This window comes from Mustela erminea, chromosome 6 (genome assembly GCF_009829155.1).
Source record: "Mustela erminea isolate mMusErm1 chromosome 6, mMusErm1.Pri, whole genome shotgun sequence".
NCBI lineage: Eukaryota > Metazoa > Chordata > Mammalia > Carnivora > Mustelidae > Mustela > Mustela erminea.
Window position 1 is genome coordinate 100,603,031 of NC_045619.1, and position 17,424 is coordinate 100,620,454.

Below are 17,424 nucleotides of genomic sequence, written 5' to 3' on the forward strand. Positions count from 1 at the left end.
ATTCTTTTTGTTATTCTAAACAGTGTTATCTTTTTGTTTTCCAAGATACTTAATCAGTATCTCTTTCACGTGTCCGTTATCAGCATGCCTTTTCAGTAACCTTTTTGGAGATTGCTAATTTATAGTCTGGTCCACCTGTTCCTTACCTGCTAAGTGGCAAAAGTTGAATCTTCCATACAGGTGTCATGAAGCCTTTCCTTCTCTACTTAGCCCCAGCAAATCCTGGGAGTGGGTCTTTGGTATATTAACATATAAAAGGAGACCCTACAATTTTCATTTTAAAGCCTGGGGTGCTGGTACTTTGATCCTGTCTTGTGAGCATTTTGCTTACTTTCTACATTATAATTCTCATAAATTACAGTGTTTTCTTTCTAATTTGTTTCTATGGTCTTTTTCTACAGAAAACTGGCATATTACTGGAAGGATCTGGACTGTAAGAACAATATATGAGACTACTATTGGTCCTTCAAAATTGAGGGGCCCTAAAAAACCTGCTTTATTTGTCCTAGTTTGGAAGAATTCAAGAAACTTGACCTCTAGTTACCTGGGGTGATGTTCTTGCAATTAATCAAAATAAATAATGAGAGGGCCTAAGTTATTTGGCCTGACCCCAGTTGGGAACCAAGAGCCATACGCACATGAGTAGGTAAAATAGTCATTGGGTGAAGAAATGACATTTGTAGGATCCTTGACACAGTAGCCCCAGGCTCTGTGGTTCTATAATCTGCTGGTGAAGTCCTAATGGGGGCTACAGTTCACTTGGGAGGATGTAAGAATTCAAGGGATGAGATTAAGGTGAAAATCTGGATAGAAATCAGTATGTTTGAAGAGGCTTTAGGTGAAACGGTGTGTCTCCTTTATCTGAATATATTTATAGGAATAAATATTGTGCCTGACTGGGAAATGCTTCCCCTATTTAGCGTTGTAAAACAGAAGGCATACAAATCCACCCTTCCACCCACATTGATTGGATGCACTAGTAGACCAAAATAGTACTTTTTATTTTTTATTTTATTTATTTATTTTTAAAAAGATTTTATTTATTTATTTGACAGACAGAGATCACAAGTAGGCAGAGAGGCAGGCAGAGAGAGAGAGGAGGAGGAAACAGGCTCCCTGCCAAGCAGAGAGCCTGATGGGGGGCTCGATCCCAGGAACCTGAAATCATGACCTGAGCTGAAGGCAGAGGCTTAACCCACTGAGCCACCCAGGTGCCCCTTTATTTTATTTTTTTAAGAGATTTTATTTTTTTATTTGCGAGACAGAGATCACAAGTAGGCAGAGAGGCAGGCAGAGAGATAGAGAGGAGGAAGCAGGCTCCCCAATGAGTAGAGAGACCGATGCGGGGCTTGATCCCAGGACCCTGGGATCATAACCTGAGCCGAAGGCAGAGGCTTTAACCCACTGAACCACCCAGGAGCCCCTATTTTCTAGGTTCCATTAAACCTATTTTTCTTTTTTTTTTTTTTTAAAGATTTTATTTATTTGTCAGAGAGCGAGCGAGAGAGAGTGAGCACAGGCAGACAGAGTGGAAGGCAGAGTCAGAGGGAGAAGCAGGCTCCCTGCGGAGCAAGGAGCCCGATGTGGGACTCGATCCCAGGCTCCCTGCAGGGCAAGGAGCCCGATTTGGGACTCGATCCCAGGACGCTGGGATCATGACCTGAGCCGAAGGCAGCTGCTTAACCAACTGAGCCACCCAGGCGTCCCATATTAAACCTATTTTTCAATACTAAAGATGCTATTTGCAATAAGCACCTATAAAATAAAATGATATAAAATATCTTCTAAGTATTTTATTTGAGAAGTTCTATGAGTAAAACTATAAAACTCTTCTGAGGGGGCTGCCTGGGTGGCTCAGTCAGTTAAGCAGCCAGCTCCTAATTTCTGCTTAGGTCATTATCTCAAGAGTCCTGGGATGGAGCTCCAAGTCGGGCTCCACACTCCTTGCTCCATGTAGAGTCTGCTTCAGATTCTCTCTCCCTCGCCGCCCCTCCCCTTGCTCACACTCTTTCTCTCAAATACATAAAATCTTAAAAAAAAAAAAAACTTGGGCGCCTGGGTGGCTCAGTGGGTTAAGCCGCTGCCTTCGGCTCAGGTCATGATCTCGGGGTCCTGGGATCGAGTCCCGCATCGGGCTCTCTGCTCAGCAGGGAGCCTGCTTCCCTCTCTCTCTCTCTCTCTCTCTGCCTGCCTCTCCATCTACTTGTGATTTCTCTCTGTCAAATAAATAAATAAAATCTTAAAAAAAAAAAAAAAAAAACTTAATAAAAAAGCAAAACCCAAAACTCTTTTGAGGAATATACAGATCGGAACACTTAATATCATAAAAATGTTAGTGCTTCTCAAATGAATTTCTATTCTATGTCCTCCCAATGAAAATATTAGGACAGGTTTCTTTTTGGAAATTGAAAAAATTAATCTGGCAAATTCCAAAAAAGGAAAGTGAGGAGGGACTAGCCCAGCAGATATTTTTGAAATATGTAAACAATTTGGTTCTACAGAAAAACAGATCAATGGGAAAAAGATGGCTCCAAATAGCCCCAAGTACATATGAAAATTTAATGTACAGCAAAGTTGGTATTTCAAATCAAAGAAGAAAAGATGGATTTTTGAGTCTAGGTATTGAGGAAAAAAACACAAAGATGAATCCTTATTTCACAGCATACCCACAAATAAATCCCATAGAAATCAAGAATTTGAACATAAATGAAAGCTATAAAATTACTAGAAGAAACATTAATGTTTAATATTTAATACTTATACTGGGATGAAAACGTTTTTTTTAAGAAGGAATTAATACACAAAGTTTTATAAAAGAAAAGATTGTTAAATTTGATTAATAAAATTTTTTTTTAAAGATTTTATTTATTTATTTGACAGAGAGAGAGATCACAAATAGGCAGAGAGACAGACAGAGAGAGAGATGAGGAGAAGCAGGCTCCCCGCTGAGCAGAGAGCCCCATGCGGACTCGATCCCAGGGCCCTGGGATCATGACCTGAACCGAAGGCAGAGGCTTAACCCACTGAGCCACCCAGGCGCCCCGATTAATAAAAATTTTTAAGGGGCACCTGGGTGGCTCAGTGGATTAAAGCCTCTGCCTTCGGCTCAGGTCATGATCTCAGGGTCCTGGGATAGAGACCCACATCAGGCTCTTCCTAATGCGGGGAGCCTGCTTCCCCGTCTCTCTACCTGCCTCTCTGCCTACTTGTGATCTCACAGATAAAATCTTTAAAAAAATTTTTTTTAATTCTGTAGGGGAAAAAAACTGCAAAATAAATGGCAAACGAAATGTTAATTTCTTTAATATACAGAGGAGGAGAGTCCACGGGAAAGAATTCGACTATTGCAAGTTTTTAATCTGCTTAGCCTACGGTTAACTGAAATTGATAGGTTGATTTCTCCGTTATGGTTGATTTGGTAATTTTTCAGTATATATATATATATATATACACACACGTATATAAACATAAATATATATTTATAAATAATTTCTATTTATAAATTCATTTATATTTATAAATATATATTTATAAATATATATTTATATATGTATATATAGATATATACGTATATATGTACATATTTATGTATGTGTATATATATAAATATATACATATATATATTTAAAGAGTTTTTTTTTTTTTTTTTAATTTGTCAGAGAGAGAGAGAGCGCGCGCACAGGCAGGGGGAGTGGCAGGCAGATGGAGAGGCAGGCAGCCCTGGACCCAGCCCTATCCCTCCGCTCCAGAACACCCCCCACCAAGGAGGAGCCTGCTTGTTCTTCTCCCTACGTCCCTCTCCCCGCCCATGCGCTCTCTCTCAAATAAATAAATAAAACCTTAAAAAAATTAAACACTTTTATAATATTTAGGTAAATATATGTAGAAACTGGCACCCTTATACCTTATTGGCTACTTACCTTTATTCCCGTCCCTGAGCATTTAGTCAAGAGACAGAGGTACTTTTGCCAATTCATTCATTGCTCTCAATTTCCTCATTAAAAAAAAAAAAATGAGATTTGGATTTAATTTCTGAAATCTAATGTAACTCACGTGATTCAGCCTTATCAATTAAGTCACTAAGCCTAGAGCAATCTAGGAAGGGTAGTTAAATCACTTCATAATAAGACAGGTGAGAAATACCTGCTTTGGAAGGTTTTCTGGGATACGACCTAGACTAGAACCAGAAATGGTTTCAAGGATCTTGAACCGTACGGGATACTGAGTAGAGGTCTGCGGCCGTTCACGCCTGCGCAGTGAAGAGGCGGCTGAAGCCCCGCTTCCCGCAGGGTCTGCGGCTTCCCTGGCGCCAGGCGGGCCTGCTGCCGCGCCGCGGGGTAGGGCGGGGAAAGGGCGGAGGAAGAAGTGGGCGTTGCCCGCCGCAGGGCCACGCCCGGGGCTGGAGAGACTCAAGCCGGAAACCTGCGCGCTCTAGAAGCCGGCTTCCGGCAGCGGTCCCAGAGCGAGCTCGGCGGCGACTCGAGGCAAGGTCGGCGCTTGGCGCGAGGGTGGTTACACCTGTGCCCTCGCAACCAGGGCCCGGATCCAGGACACAGATTTGACACTAGGTGATTCGTTGGGGTCACTTTGGGAATCGACACTCAAGTAGTTCTCCCCGGTGATAGGATGGCATAGGGAAGCCCCGGGAAGGTAGAGCCATAGCTGGAGGACTGGGGCTCACCTGTGGTCTGGTCCCCACCTGTGGCCACTCCCCAGCATCTCACAGCGCCAGGCTCCAGGCCCAGGGGCACGCCTGCCTCTCCCCATCTCCCTTTCTCAACCCTGGGCTGCGGCCACCAGCCCAACTTCCCCTGCAGCCATCCAGTTGGAACCTTGACCAATAGGCTAAAAAAGAAAGAAAAAAAAGGGTGGTACGTTTTAGCTTGAATTTTATCAAAAGCACAGGTAGACTTTGGGAGGTGTGGAAAGAGTCATTCTCTCAGCCCAGGACCACTTCACCCAGCCATCTCACATTTATTCTGCTAGTTACTGATTTTTTGCCTCTCCGCTCCAAATTTATCCTTTCGGTAATGGATGGAAGGCCTTTAGATCATTTCCTCTTGAGAGTGTTAAGCACAGTGAAGTTTTCTCAGTAGATGGTGCTGTTAGGATACTCTAGGAAGAATGGGGCTTTTCCTGCTTTTTCCAGTGGCCATACCATAGATGACAAAATGTTTGGTGGCACCCTGCCCCAGTCATGCACCCAGAATACAAGCTCCATCAGTCACCTCACAGCCCCAGCCCATGTCTGGCAGTCATTTCCCACAAGGCTCCAAGGACCGCCCCCCATCCCCCCATTGGTGCCCTGACCCCCTCTGTACACTCAACATGTCTGGCCACCAGCTGTGGCTCACCTGCAGTTGTCCCCTGCTTCTCAGGCCACACTAGCTCTGGCCTGTGCAATCCAGCAAATTTCTCTATCCAGTAGACCAACTCTGCATTTTCTTTTTCTAAGATTTTATTTAGTTATTTGACAGATCACAAGTAGGCAGAGAGGCAGGCAGAGAGAGGGGGAAGCAGGCTCCCCACTGAGCAGAGAGCCTGATGCGGGGGCATCCCCGTACCCTGAGATCATGACCTGAGCCAAAGGCAGAGGCTTTAACCCACTGAGCCACCCAGGGGCCCCAACTGCATTTTCAAAGAAGATCTGAGCGCCTGGGGTGGCTCAGTCAGTAAAGCGCCTGCCTTTGGCTGGGGTCATGATTCTGGGGTCCTGGGATTGAACCCTGCTTTGGGCTCCCTGCTCAGGGGGAGCCTTCCTCTCCCTTTCCTGCTGCTTCCCGCCCCCCCCCCCATCATACCCTATCTTTCCCTCTCTCAAATAAAATCTTGGGAAAAAAAGAACTGAGCCTCAGCTTTGGGGAGGTGGCCCCTCTTCCAAGGGTGTCTCTCCCTGGATACTCTTCCTCAGCTCTAGAATACCATATTTAGTTCTCCTATTATTTTCCTTTTTTTTTTAATTAAAAAATTTTTTTAAAGTAGGCTCCATGCCCAATGTAGGGCTTGAAATCACAACCCCAAGATCAGGAGTCGCTTGCTCCACTGACAGAGCCAGCCAGGTACCCCTGCTATTTTTTACTTATTACACCTTGACTTGAAGTAATCTCTACATCCAATGTGGGGCTTAAACTCACAACGATGAGATCAAGAGCCACAAGCTCTTCTGACTAAGCCAGCCAGGTGGCCCAGCTTGACATTCTTTATATTCCACTTTCTCTGATTAAACCACTGTGTAGTTTGTCTTGATAGGAGCCAACCAGTTCGATAACACTTATCAGTTGATGTCCAGCAGTGTTCGGGGCAGGAACAAGACAGACAAGGTACTTGCTTTTGAGCTTATATTCTACAGAGGTTGTTTACTAAGACCTAAATCACCAGACAGACTGAGCCATACAAAATTCTGAGGCAGAATACTTTTTTTTTTTTTTTTTAAGATTTTATCTGACACAGATCACAAGTAGGCAGAGGCAGGCAGAGAGAGAGAAGGGGGTGGGGGAAGCAGGTTCCCCGCTGAGCAGAGAGCCCAATATAGGACTCGATCCCAAGACCCTGAGATCATGAACCGAGCCAAAGGCAGAGTCTTAACCCACTGAACCACTTAGGCGGCCCTGAGGCAGACTATTCGAAGCACAGGGGTACAAGTGCAAAGCACCTACTAATAATGAACTCGAAGTATTTGAGAATTAGAAGGCTCAGCGGAGCTAGACTTCTGTAAGCAGAGAAACAAGAGATGAAGTTAAGGAAACGTTTTAGGTAGAGTAACCCTAAGATATTTTTAGGGGGGTTTTGATAGTGAATGGAAGCGGTATATACTCTAAGTATTACTCCAGGGTAACAGGAGTCAGCTAGGACGTATGGTCACCAAATTCACAGGTCATAGTAAGGGAGTCTGGATGCCACTTTAAGTGTGACAAGATGTAATCAGGCTTTAAGCAGAGGAGTGACACAATCTTTTTGGTTACTCTGGTTATTGGAAAATGGATTGAGAGCGCGCAAAAATGGAAAAAGGGACCTGATAGTCCCACAATCATGGAGAATATGGTGCAATCCCCAAGCTCTTTCAGGACATTCAGGGTTTCATTCTCCTTCCTTTTTTTTTTTTTTTTTAAAGATTTTATTTATTTATTTGACAGAGAGACCACAAGTAGGCAGAGAGGCAGGCAGAGAGAGAGGAGGAAGCAGGCTCCCTGCTGAGTAGAGAGCCCGATGCGGGACTCGATCCCAGGATCCTGAGATCATGACCCGAGCCGAAGGCAGCGGCCCAACCCACTGAGCCACCCAGGCGCCCCTCCTTCCTCCTAACAGAATACCAGTGTCATGATTACCGTTGCCAGTAGGAAGGCTTGACAGAGCTCATGCCTGGGCCAAACAGAAGTAAAAAAGTAGGCATTCAGGTAACTTTAGTAAGGATAGGGAATGTAGGGAAGGGAATGTCAGAATGTCAGTCCATAAATGAAGGCATGAAGGTGTTAGTAAGTGCAAGTGGGTGTGTTTCCTTGTCTAAAGTTAAGGGGCACATGGGTGGCTCAGTGGATTAAAGCCTCTGCCTTTGGCTCAGGTCATGATCCCAGGGTCCTGGGATCGAGCCCCGCATCCGGCTCTCTGCCTGCCTCTCTGCCTACTTGTGATCTCTGTCTGTCAAATAAATAAACAAAATCTTTATAAATAAATAAATGGAAGTTAAGAAATGTAAACTAAAGCTGATTTTGTTGAAACCAAAGCAGAATAAAAAAAGCATGTGATGTCATATGTACATTCAGAGTTTTTATTTCAAAACAAAGAACCACAGTAACATTAATAATAGAAAATCCATTTGGAAATATTCACAATCCGGTCACCGAGAAATGAGAAAACTTCCACACAGCGTTACTGCCAACCCACTGTTGAGTATTCAGAAGCAGAGGGGCGGTTAAAGTCACCTGGTCAACCACGCCCCATTCCATATAAGCTCTGTGAGTTTCTTTTCCATAGGCTGTGACCAGGGGTAACAGTGAGAACTGGTGACTAAAATACTGTCGAAGGCAAGGGTTTGGCTAAAGGGTCTGAAATATTTTAAGCACCAAGGAGAGAAGGGTGATCAAGCAACATATGAAAGAGGGAAGACAGAGTAAGGTGTCATGGGGCCCAATCTCCATTTATAAAAATACTGGGAACCTAGATGATTTGTAGAGGTGTCCATGACCTGTGGCGAGCGTACATCCCTCCCTCCACCTTGTCTGACTCTAAAATGCTCCGCAGTTAGAAGTCTTCACTTTGTTTCTTTCCCCCTTAAAAGAAAGGCTCCCTCTCTCCTCCCACTCCCTCCAAGAGGTCGTATGTTCTATCTCACACTTTCCTTTCCTACTGCCACTGTCTGGGTAGAGAGGGAGGCAGAGTCCTCCACCACCCTCCATCTCAACATTTAAGGAGTTCTCCCCCAACTGCCCGACAAGGAAAATTAGCCAGATGAGCCTGAACTCTGAAGTCTGGAAGAAAACTGTAGATACAAATTCTACCCAGCAAAGGCAGTGTTTTTTATATATATATATATATATATATATATATATATATATATATATACACACACATATATACATATACATATATATATATATATATATATGGAGATGAGTTTGAACACCTTTTATTCAAAGGGGGGCTGTAGGAACAGAGGACACAAGTTACCAGTCATCTACTCCCACCCAGAGCAAAGTGACAGTGCACATACATTCATACTCTCTCAAGTGTGGGCTATGCTGCACATTTACTCATACTACCCCAAATGTATGGTCCCCTACGGGCACTTGCCGTCATACTATGCAAATATGGTAACAGAACAAGCATGCGACGACCCTAAAGCAGTATACTTCAACTAGTTAATTATCGTTCAGGAAAAATCCTCTCCCAGAGCTGAGGTTACAAGTTCCAAGTTAGTTTATGAACATTCTCCTCTGAATTCTTTTAAAGCTATGGCTTAAATATAGTTAAAAATCAACAACTAAAATCTCCTAAAGAACAAAATGGAGAAATACAGAACCTCCACCAAGATCCACTATTTTGGGCTTTTCATTTGGAAGGTTCTCCTACCAGGCGGGTGTTAGGAATACTTAAAACACCCCCCACCCCCATCAGTCTGCAACAAGGGGAAGTAGTTTTGTCCAGTGAAGAGAGAAAGATTTCTAGAAATAACCTTCCCTTCTCTGGACTCCAAGAAAAGTTAGAACCCACCCACCACCATTAGCTATAATGCCCATCTTAATAATAACCTTAGGTTTCAAGTAATTACTACATATAATTTTAAACAAAGAAAGAAGTTCAAAAGGTAACCACTAGCTTCTTAATACAGGCACATGACTTTTCTGAGAAATTAAACTTTCCACCTGAAGGTTAAGAGGCAACGTGCAGACTTCACACACCACATCACGTACCCTCTGAGAACACGTTATGCTTCTCCCTGAATCTGCCCTTATTGCATCTCGACCTCTCTCGCCAGCATCACATCTTCTACCCTATAACCTCTCCTCAAGCGCCTCCCTCTATCCTCTATTTCCTTATGTTTTCATTATTTGGTAAAATTATTTTACACTTAAAAAAATAAATATTTATGCAATAAAACCAGAAGATTAAATAAATAAACTCAAGTTAATTTGCTCTGCAGAGCTGTATGGAAGCAAGGAAGGTGCTCTTATTTAATCCCTTTCTGCCCTCCACACTCATGTACATCTGCTTCCTGAAAGTCTGGGGTCAGGGAAACTGCACCTCACTCTTACTCCCCTACTGGCCCTCGCGAGGCCCTATTAGAACCCAAGGGAGGAAGAGCTGGCAATGTTGTCATATGGCAAGCGGCCAGTTCCTCCTGAAATGAAGGTAGGTTCACTTGGTCTCTCCTCAACAGAAGAGAATGTCCAAGAAATGAAATGTTTCAAAAGCCACTGAAGATACTAGCTCCAGCACTGGGTTCCTCTGAGTGCTCATGGAGTGTGTGGGAAGAGAAAGGAATCAAGTAGCAGCATTCAGAAACAGTCCTGGGTTACAACCTGATGCGGTCTCTCCCTCATCTGGGGGAGAGGTGGCTTTTCCGTGTTGGGAGGGAGGCGGGAAGGAGGCATGGCTTAGACGGTGGCAGTCTCCTTCACGGGCTGGATGCTGTTCATCTCCACGATGGGGCCCTTCTCAGCTCTGTTAGCCTCCCGTGCCTGCCCTTCGAAGGCTCGTGTGATTTCCTCAAAAGTCCTGCCACGGGTCTCAGGGACTTTGAAGAAGGTGAAGACCAAGAAGATAATGAGGAAGCCAGTGAAGATGATAAAAACATAGGCTCCTAGATAGAACTAGTGAAAAGACACCGAAAAAAGAGTGTCAGTGTAAATTCTGGTCATTGCCCAACCTCTCCTTCCCATCCATTTCTAGGAGGCTTCAAGGCACAAGCCTTCCGCATTTAACAAGAACACGGCGTCTTCTTTGTGTCTTTAAATGCCACTGCTCACTTATTGTATCTCTAATCCTGTGTCATTCCTTTTCCCATTCATTAAAGATCCCGATCTGCTCCCAAATACCTATTGAGTGTTCCAGGACATTTTTAAAAAAAGGTTTTATTTGTCAGAAAGAGGAGAGAGAAACAGAGTGTCTGCACAGGCAGGGGACAGCAGGTAGGAAGAGGCGGCGGCTCCCCACTGACCAAGGAGCCTGATACAGGGTTAGATCCCAGCTCTGGGATCATGGCCTGAGTTGAAGGCAGATGCTTAACTGTGTATTTAAGTGTTGTTCTGGAATCCTTTGAGACTGATCATGATCACTGTACCTAGACAGAACTATTCCTGTAATCACCCCAGACCAGTGGTCTTTTTAAATTTCCCAGTACTGGGACCCCCGACAGCCGCAGTTGGTCGAGTGCGCGACTGGATCTTGGGCTCATATTGAGTTCGAGCCCCAAGCCGGGTGTAGAGATTTTTTAAATTAAAATAAATAAAAGTGTCCAGTTCGGGGGCACCTGGCTGGCTCAGTCAGTAGAACACGTGACTCTTGATCTCCATGTCTTGAATTTGAGCCCCATGATGGCGGGTAGAGTTCACTTTAAAACACAGAGGTCCCCAGTTTCCCAGTTTTGCCCTCCTGCTTCAACCTTTTTTTTGCTACCATTCCTTCTTTTTCTCTCTCTTTTTTTTTTTTTTAAAGATTTTATTTATTTATTTGACAGAGAGAGATCACAAGTAGACAGAGAGGCAGGCAGAGAGAAAGGAAGGGAAGCAGGGTCCCAGCTGAGCAGAGAGCCCGATGTGGCACTCTATCCCAGGACTCTGAGACATGACCTGAGCCGAAGGCAGCGGCTTAACCCACTGAGCCACCAGGTGCCCCCATTCCTTCTTTTTCTATATGCTCTTGAAAATGAGAAGAAAATCTGGCTTAAAACACTCATCTGGGGCGCCTGGGTGGTTTAGTTGGTTGAGTGTCTCACCTCTATTATTCGCTCAGGTCCTGATCTCAGGGTCAGGAAATCAAGCCCCAGGTCAGGCACAAAGCTTATTAGTGTGCAGTGTCTGCTTGAGATTCATTCTCTCCCTCTTCCTCTGCTCCTCCCCTTCCCACAATCTCACTCTCTAAATAAAATCTAGGGACACCTGGGTGGCTCAGTTGGTTAAGCGTCTGCCTTCAGTTCAGGTTATGATCCCCCGGTCCTGGGATCGAGTCCCACAGGGAGCCTGCTCCTCCCTCTGCCTGTTACTCTGACAAATAAAAAAATAGTATCTTAAATAAAATTTTAAAAAACAAAACAAAACACCAAAACATGAAACATTCAGTATCTAATCCTCTGCGGCGTCAGTTGCCAGATTTTAAATGTGTTGGCTTTAGTGAGCTGATTTCGAGATGGGCTTGGTTGAGTTTGTTTGTAATTTACTTACTGCAGCTGAAGGGAAGAGTAGCCCAACGAGAAAGTTGGAGGTCCAGTTGGAACAACCAGCCACTGCCATTGCAGCTGGGCGGGGTCCTTGGCTGAAGAGTTCGGCCACGATAAACCAGGGAATGGGGCCCGGGCCAATTTCAAAGAAGGCCACAAAGACCAAGATAGCCCCGATACAAACAAAGCTCATCCAATTATAGTCATCCTAAATGAGGAAGGAACAAAGAAAGTTAGTAGTAAAGACAGCTCAGCCTGGATAGCATCTAGCCTCCCCGAGATGAGGACTGACTGATAATGAAAAGCTCCCTCTGTCCTGGGGTACAATGGAGTTATTTGACTTAAGGCTCAAAAGGCTGGGTTTCTGAATCCTAGCCTTGTGCTCACATGTGTTATTCTGCACTAAGATCATCTCATCACCCGTAAAATGGGAAAAATTACCTCAACATTACATGAAGAATTAAATTACAAGCCTGTGTTATGTAGAATGTATATACAGAATCGTAGCAGTTTCACTACCCATCTCTGATGATTCACTTTTTGTAAAACACGTGACTTTATGGATCTCCGACCTCCCCTTCCTACCCGTTGTCAGAGTCATCTATAACCTTCTCTTCCCATCCCCTCCCTCTCCTTCACTCAAAGAGTACTCACCTTCAACAACAAGGAGATGGTCATAAAGATGGAACAAACAGCCATCCCTCCGAGGCCGATCATATGCAGAGTCCTCCTCCCTGCCCTTTCCACCAGAAACAGCTAAGAGAAGAACAGAACGTAAAATTTCTGCTTTCCCTTTCAGGAAAACACTGTTACCAACTACCTGAATCTGCCTTACCAATAGCGGGATATTTGTTAGAGTCATACTTCCCTGTTTATTTACTTAAGATTTTATTTATTTATTTGAGAAAGAGAGAGGGAGAGAAACAGCATGAGACCAGAAAAGGAGAGAGGGAGAAGCAGGCTCCCCGCTGAGTTACGCACCCCATGCGGAACTCGATCCCAGGACTCCGGGATCATGACCTGAGCCAAAGGCAGTCACTTAACCAACTGAGCCATGCAGGCAACCCCACACTTCCCGTTTTAGTTCCGAGTTTAAAGCATCCTACAGAATCCCTTTAATACCTCCCTCTTTCTCACCTACTTCTTATTTGCTTGAAGTGAGTGAAGACTTTTATACCCATCATTCAACAGCTCTTCTTCCCCAGAGAAGAACGAAGTAACACAAAGGTTTATTGTTTAAATGATGGTAGGAAGGAGGGAGATGGCAGGACAAGAAACCCAACTTTGAACGTGTATCGTAAGAATGGCCCTCCCCCCACCCCCAAACTTTCACACCAACCAACTTACAGAGACAACGGTGAAGATGGTATTAACTACACCCGCGCCAATGGTGGCATAGATGGGCTCCTTAACACCTGCGTCCTCAAAGATTCCTGTTGAATAATAGAAGACCTGATAGAAAACAAAAGATACAACTGTGAAACCACAGCTGTGCACAGCAGTTAAGAAAACCCTCAGAAAAATAAACCCAAGTCCCAGGAGGTTAAGGAGTCCTTTCTGGGCTTTTTGGTTCACTCAGTGTCTTTTCTACAAAGAAATCGTCTTCTATATCTTATCTCTCTTCTCTTCTTGGTTCTCAATTCCAGCTACTTGTTTCCATTTTCTTCTTCAATGTTTACTCCTCCTGCTCACTGAAGTCTCCTCCTTAACAACTATTGGTTAAGCTTTTTTGTTTTGTTTTAAAGGCTTTTTTGTTTTGTTTTGTTTTTTTAAATAACCTCTACACCCAACATGGCATTGGAACTCAAGACCCCAAGACCAAAGTAGCATGATCTTCCGACAAAGCCAGCCAGCAGCAAGTTCCTCAATTTAGCTTCTTCAACAGACAATTCCTCTAACCCTTGAACAGTGACTGGCACACAGATATCCTATTCTGACAGCGAAGCAACTGGGAGTAACCTCAGCCTGCTCGTGAAAATAGGAACAGAACCTCGGCTGACCCCTAACCATAGGTCCTTTCCAAGTGTTTGAAGAAATGACACCAACTACCATTTTAATTTAACATTTACTTAGTATTAAGTAAGCTACAGTTTATACTGTTTATTATTTGCTGGTCAGCCTGCTGAAATGTAGGGTTGCTACAGCTACCATAGTTAAAATTTGAGATGTCCAAATACTGAACTCAGACCTCCAGGGAACACGGGAACAGATCTAGATCGGCTAAGGTTCAGTTCTTCAGGTTTGGGTCAGGAGTTTACTTCCATCTGGAGTGTTTGCCCCTTATACCCGTATTGTCATCAGACTTTGTGATGAATATGTGTTTACACTGGGACTTACCTTCTCAAGAACTCTTCAAACACCTACAACCTTGGATAGAAACTATGTTTAATTGTTTTTTTAAAGATTTATTTACTTGACAAAAACACAGTAAAAGAGGGAATACTCCCTATTCGTGTTGTGTCAAGTGAAAAAAAATCAAAATTAAAATCTTAAAAAAATAAGATTTTTAAAGTAATCCCTACACCCAATGCCCCAATATCAAGAGTCACACACTGTATCGAGTGAGTCAGCCAGGCACCCCCCCCAAATTTTTATTTTTATTTATTTTATTTATATTTTTTAAAAAGATTATATTTATTTATTTGACGGACAGTCAGTGAGAGAGAACATGAGTAAGGAGAAGGTCAGAGAGAGAAGCAGACTCCCCGTGGAGCTGGGAGCCCGATGCGGGACTCGATCCCGGGACTCGATCCCGGGACTCCGGGATCATGACCTGAGCAGAAGGCAGTCGTCCAACCAACTGAGCCACCCAGGCGTCCCTTTATTTATTCATTCATTTATTTAGATTTATTTATTTATTTGTCAGGGATAGAGGGAGAGAGAGCGAGTGAGCACAGGCAGACAGAGAGGCAGGCAGAGGGAGAAGCAGGCTCCCTGCCGAGCAAGGAGCCCGATGTGGGACTCGATCCCAGGATGCTGGGATCATGACCTGAGCCGAAGGCAGCCTCCCAACCAACTGAGCCACCCAGGCGTCCCCCTTTATTTATTTTTTATTAAGATTTTATTTATCTGACAGAGAGAAGAGATCATAAGTAGGCAAAGAAGCAGGGGGGGGGGAAGCAGGCTCCCCGTTGAGCAGAGAGTCAGAAGCAGGGCTCCATTCCAGGACCCTGAAATCATGACCTGAGCCACCCAGGCGCCCTGGTCATAGTGATTTTTAAAAATGACAAAATTTGAAACTGGGATCCATCAAATCATCTCAGAGGTTGTTTTTAAAACTACTTTTTCTCCTAGTTTCTGATGTAATAGCCTCTAATCCTTCATGAAAAGCACTGCTATTTCAAATACAAGTAATCTCCTTGTATGTAAGGGAGAAAAAAAGGCCAAGGACCAACTTGCTATTTTGAGTATCAAGTAAGTGTGTTTTGCAAAATGCTTTGCTACAGAATGATCTAATGGTATTGATTCAAGAATTACGTGATGAGAAACCCTCTGGGCAGAATCAGAACAAGGCTGTGCTTCATATCCAAAAACTATCTGCGAATGAATAGATAGAAGGTATGGGAGTATCCTCTTACCACTATTAGAACCCAAGAACTAGAAGGTCGTTAGTTATCTGCAGAATTCAAGATACCTGCCAAATACTACCTTCCATTTTGCTCCCCACTTTGAACTGAGTCACTATATTCAGAGAGAATAGTAAGGTCAGCTCTCAGTTCCTAGTGTGCCCCCAGATCTTTTGTATTTATTTCCTACTTCTTCCCCAGGGCTTTAGAGTGATTTTTTTTTAAGACTGTAAAGTCCTGGAGAAAAGCCACAGAGCGTAAATTCTTGCAGCTGCTCCAGTTGCATGGCCTGCCTTATCATTGATGACATCAGACAGGATTGATCAGAGTAAAAGACAACTAGAAATAAAGAATAAATGGTCGAAAAAGAGGATTAATTAAAAGTAGGTAAATATTTTAACAAAGTTTGAAAGAGAATTAAGAGTATTAACAAGTTCCAAGACTAAAGGTGATGAATTTTTTGTTTTATTATTTACTTATTTCCCCACATGGAAAACATGTACTGCAGATGAAATTTTAAAGAAATAAAAACAGGGGCACCTGACTAGTACCCTCGGTAAGGCATATGACTCTTGATCTCGGGGCCCTGAGTTCTAGCCCCAGGGTGGGTATAGAGATTATGTAAATAAACTTAAAAAAAAAAAAGGAAAAAATAAAACAAGTCAAAACCTGGATAACCAACATTTTGGTAAATGGCTGCTGTATGTAAGAATTGTGGGGACTCTGTAGGTAGTAAGGAGATGAGCAGCCACCCTCGCTTGGCCCCTCCAGCAAGTGGAAGCATGTGTGGGACAGCCAGGGACAGAGCAGCTACTCACAGCATTGATTCCAGATAGCTGCTGGGACAGCTGGAGCATGATGGAAATCATGATGGGCTGCTGGTAGCTGCGCGATCGGAAAAGCTCCAACACCGTGGGTTGCTTCTCTTGTGCCATCCTCGCGCTCTCATCTTTCATCTCCTGGATGTCCTGACTCACGTCCTGGGTGCCCCACAATCGTTGGAGGACTGGTCAGACAGACAAAGGATAAAGATAAGGTGCCATCTCGACTTCATTTCCCCTGTAACTCAGCTGGGAAGAAGTCACACTGGAATGAGCCCCAGATAATGGCTCATCTATTAGTATCTCTGCCCTAATCCTAACCTCCTTCTCACTTCACTCTTTAAGGGGTGCAAAGTTTCTGACTCCAGAGCAATCAGGAAAGTCTCCACTTGGGTCCAGAGGAGCAAGGAAAAGGAGTGGACAAAACACAGATCCAGGGGCGCCTGGGTGGCTCAGTGGGTTAAAGCCTCTGCTTTCGGCTCAGGTCATGATCTCAGGGTCCTGGGATCGAGCCCCGCGTCGGGCTCTCTGCTCAGCAGGGAGCCTGCTTCCTCCTCTCTCTCTGCCTGCCTCTCTGCCTACTTGTGAACTCTGTCTGCCAAATAAATAAATAAAGTCTTTAAAAAAAAAAAAAAAAAACACAGATCCAATACCCTCATCCTAAAATAAAACCACAACCCCAAAATTCCTACAGCAAAGGTGTGAAGGATACTCACTCTCCTTAGCACTCTCCTCTTCCCTTCTGTTGATGAGCAGAAATCTAGGACTCTCGGGGCAAAACGGAAGGGCTGCACTTTGCAGGACAGCTGGAATGATGGTGAAGCCCAAAAGCAGGGGCCAAAGTTCTTCCGTCCCCATGATGACTTTCAGACCAAAGATCTAGAAAACAGATACAGATGATACTTTGTAAGACTCATACCTTATATAACCCGCAAGTCAATCATAAAAATAATTCAGGGCGCCTGGGCGGCTCAAGTCAAGTTACGTTATCTGCTAGTTGGTTCAGGTCATGATCCCAGCGTCATGGGATCGAGTCTGCATTCGAGTGGGTTAAGTGTGCTTCTCCCTCCACCTCTAGCCTTCCTCCCCTGCTCTTGTGAGCGGTCATGCTCGCTCTCCCCCTCTCAAAAACTGAATCTTAAAAAAGATAAACTTAAAAAAATTT

At 44.0% G+C, this 17,424-nt stretch overlaps 1 protein-coding gene across 5 annotated transcripts in view; it reads right to left on the reverse strand.

The window, feature by feature from the left end:
- Nucleotides 1-8,580: 8,580 nt before the first annotated feature.
- Nucleotides 8,581-17,424, reverse strand: part of SLC2A3 (solute carrier family 2 member 3) — an 88,962-nt gene continuing 80,118 nt past the window's right edge. For 3 of the 5 annotated variants that reach the window (XM_032348875.1, XM_032348878.1, XM_032348877.1), the window contains 6 exons: nucleotides 16,976-17,138; nucleotides 16,257-16,444; nucleotides 13,220-13,324; nucleotides 12,527-12,628; nucleotides 11,877-12,080; nucleotides 8,581-10,307 (listed from right to left, as the gene is read on the reverse strand). In XM_032348875.1, the coding sequence (XP_032204766.1) occupies nucleotides 10,092-10,307; nucleotides 11,877-12,080; nucleotides 12,527-12,628; nucleotides 13,220-13,324; nucleotides 16,257-16,444; nucleotides 16,976-17,138 (978 nt within the window). In that variant the 3' untranslated portion in view covers nucleotides 8,581-10,091. The remainder of the gene's footprint in view (nucleotides 10,308-11,876; nucleotides 12,081-12,526; nucleotides 12,629-13,219; nucleotides 13,325-16,256; nucleotides 16,445-16,975; nucleotides 17,139-17,424) is intronic. The other 2 variants (XM_032348874.1, XM_032348876.1) reach the window with 1 other exon arrangement.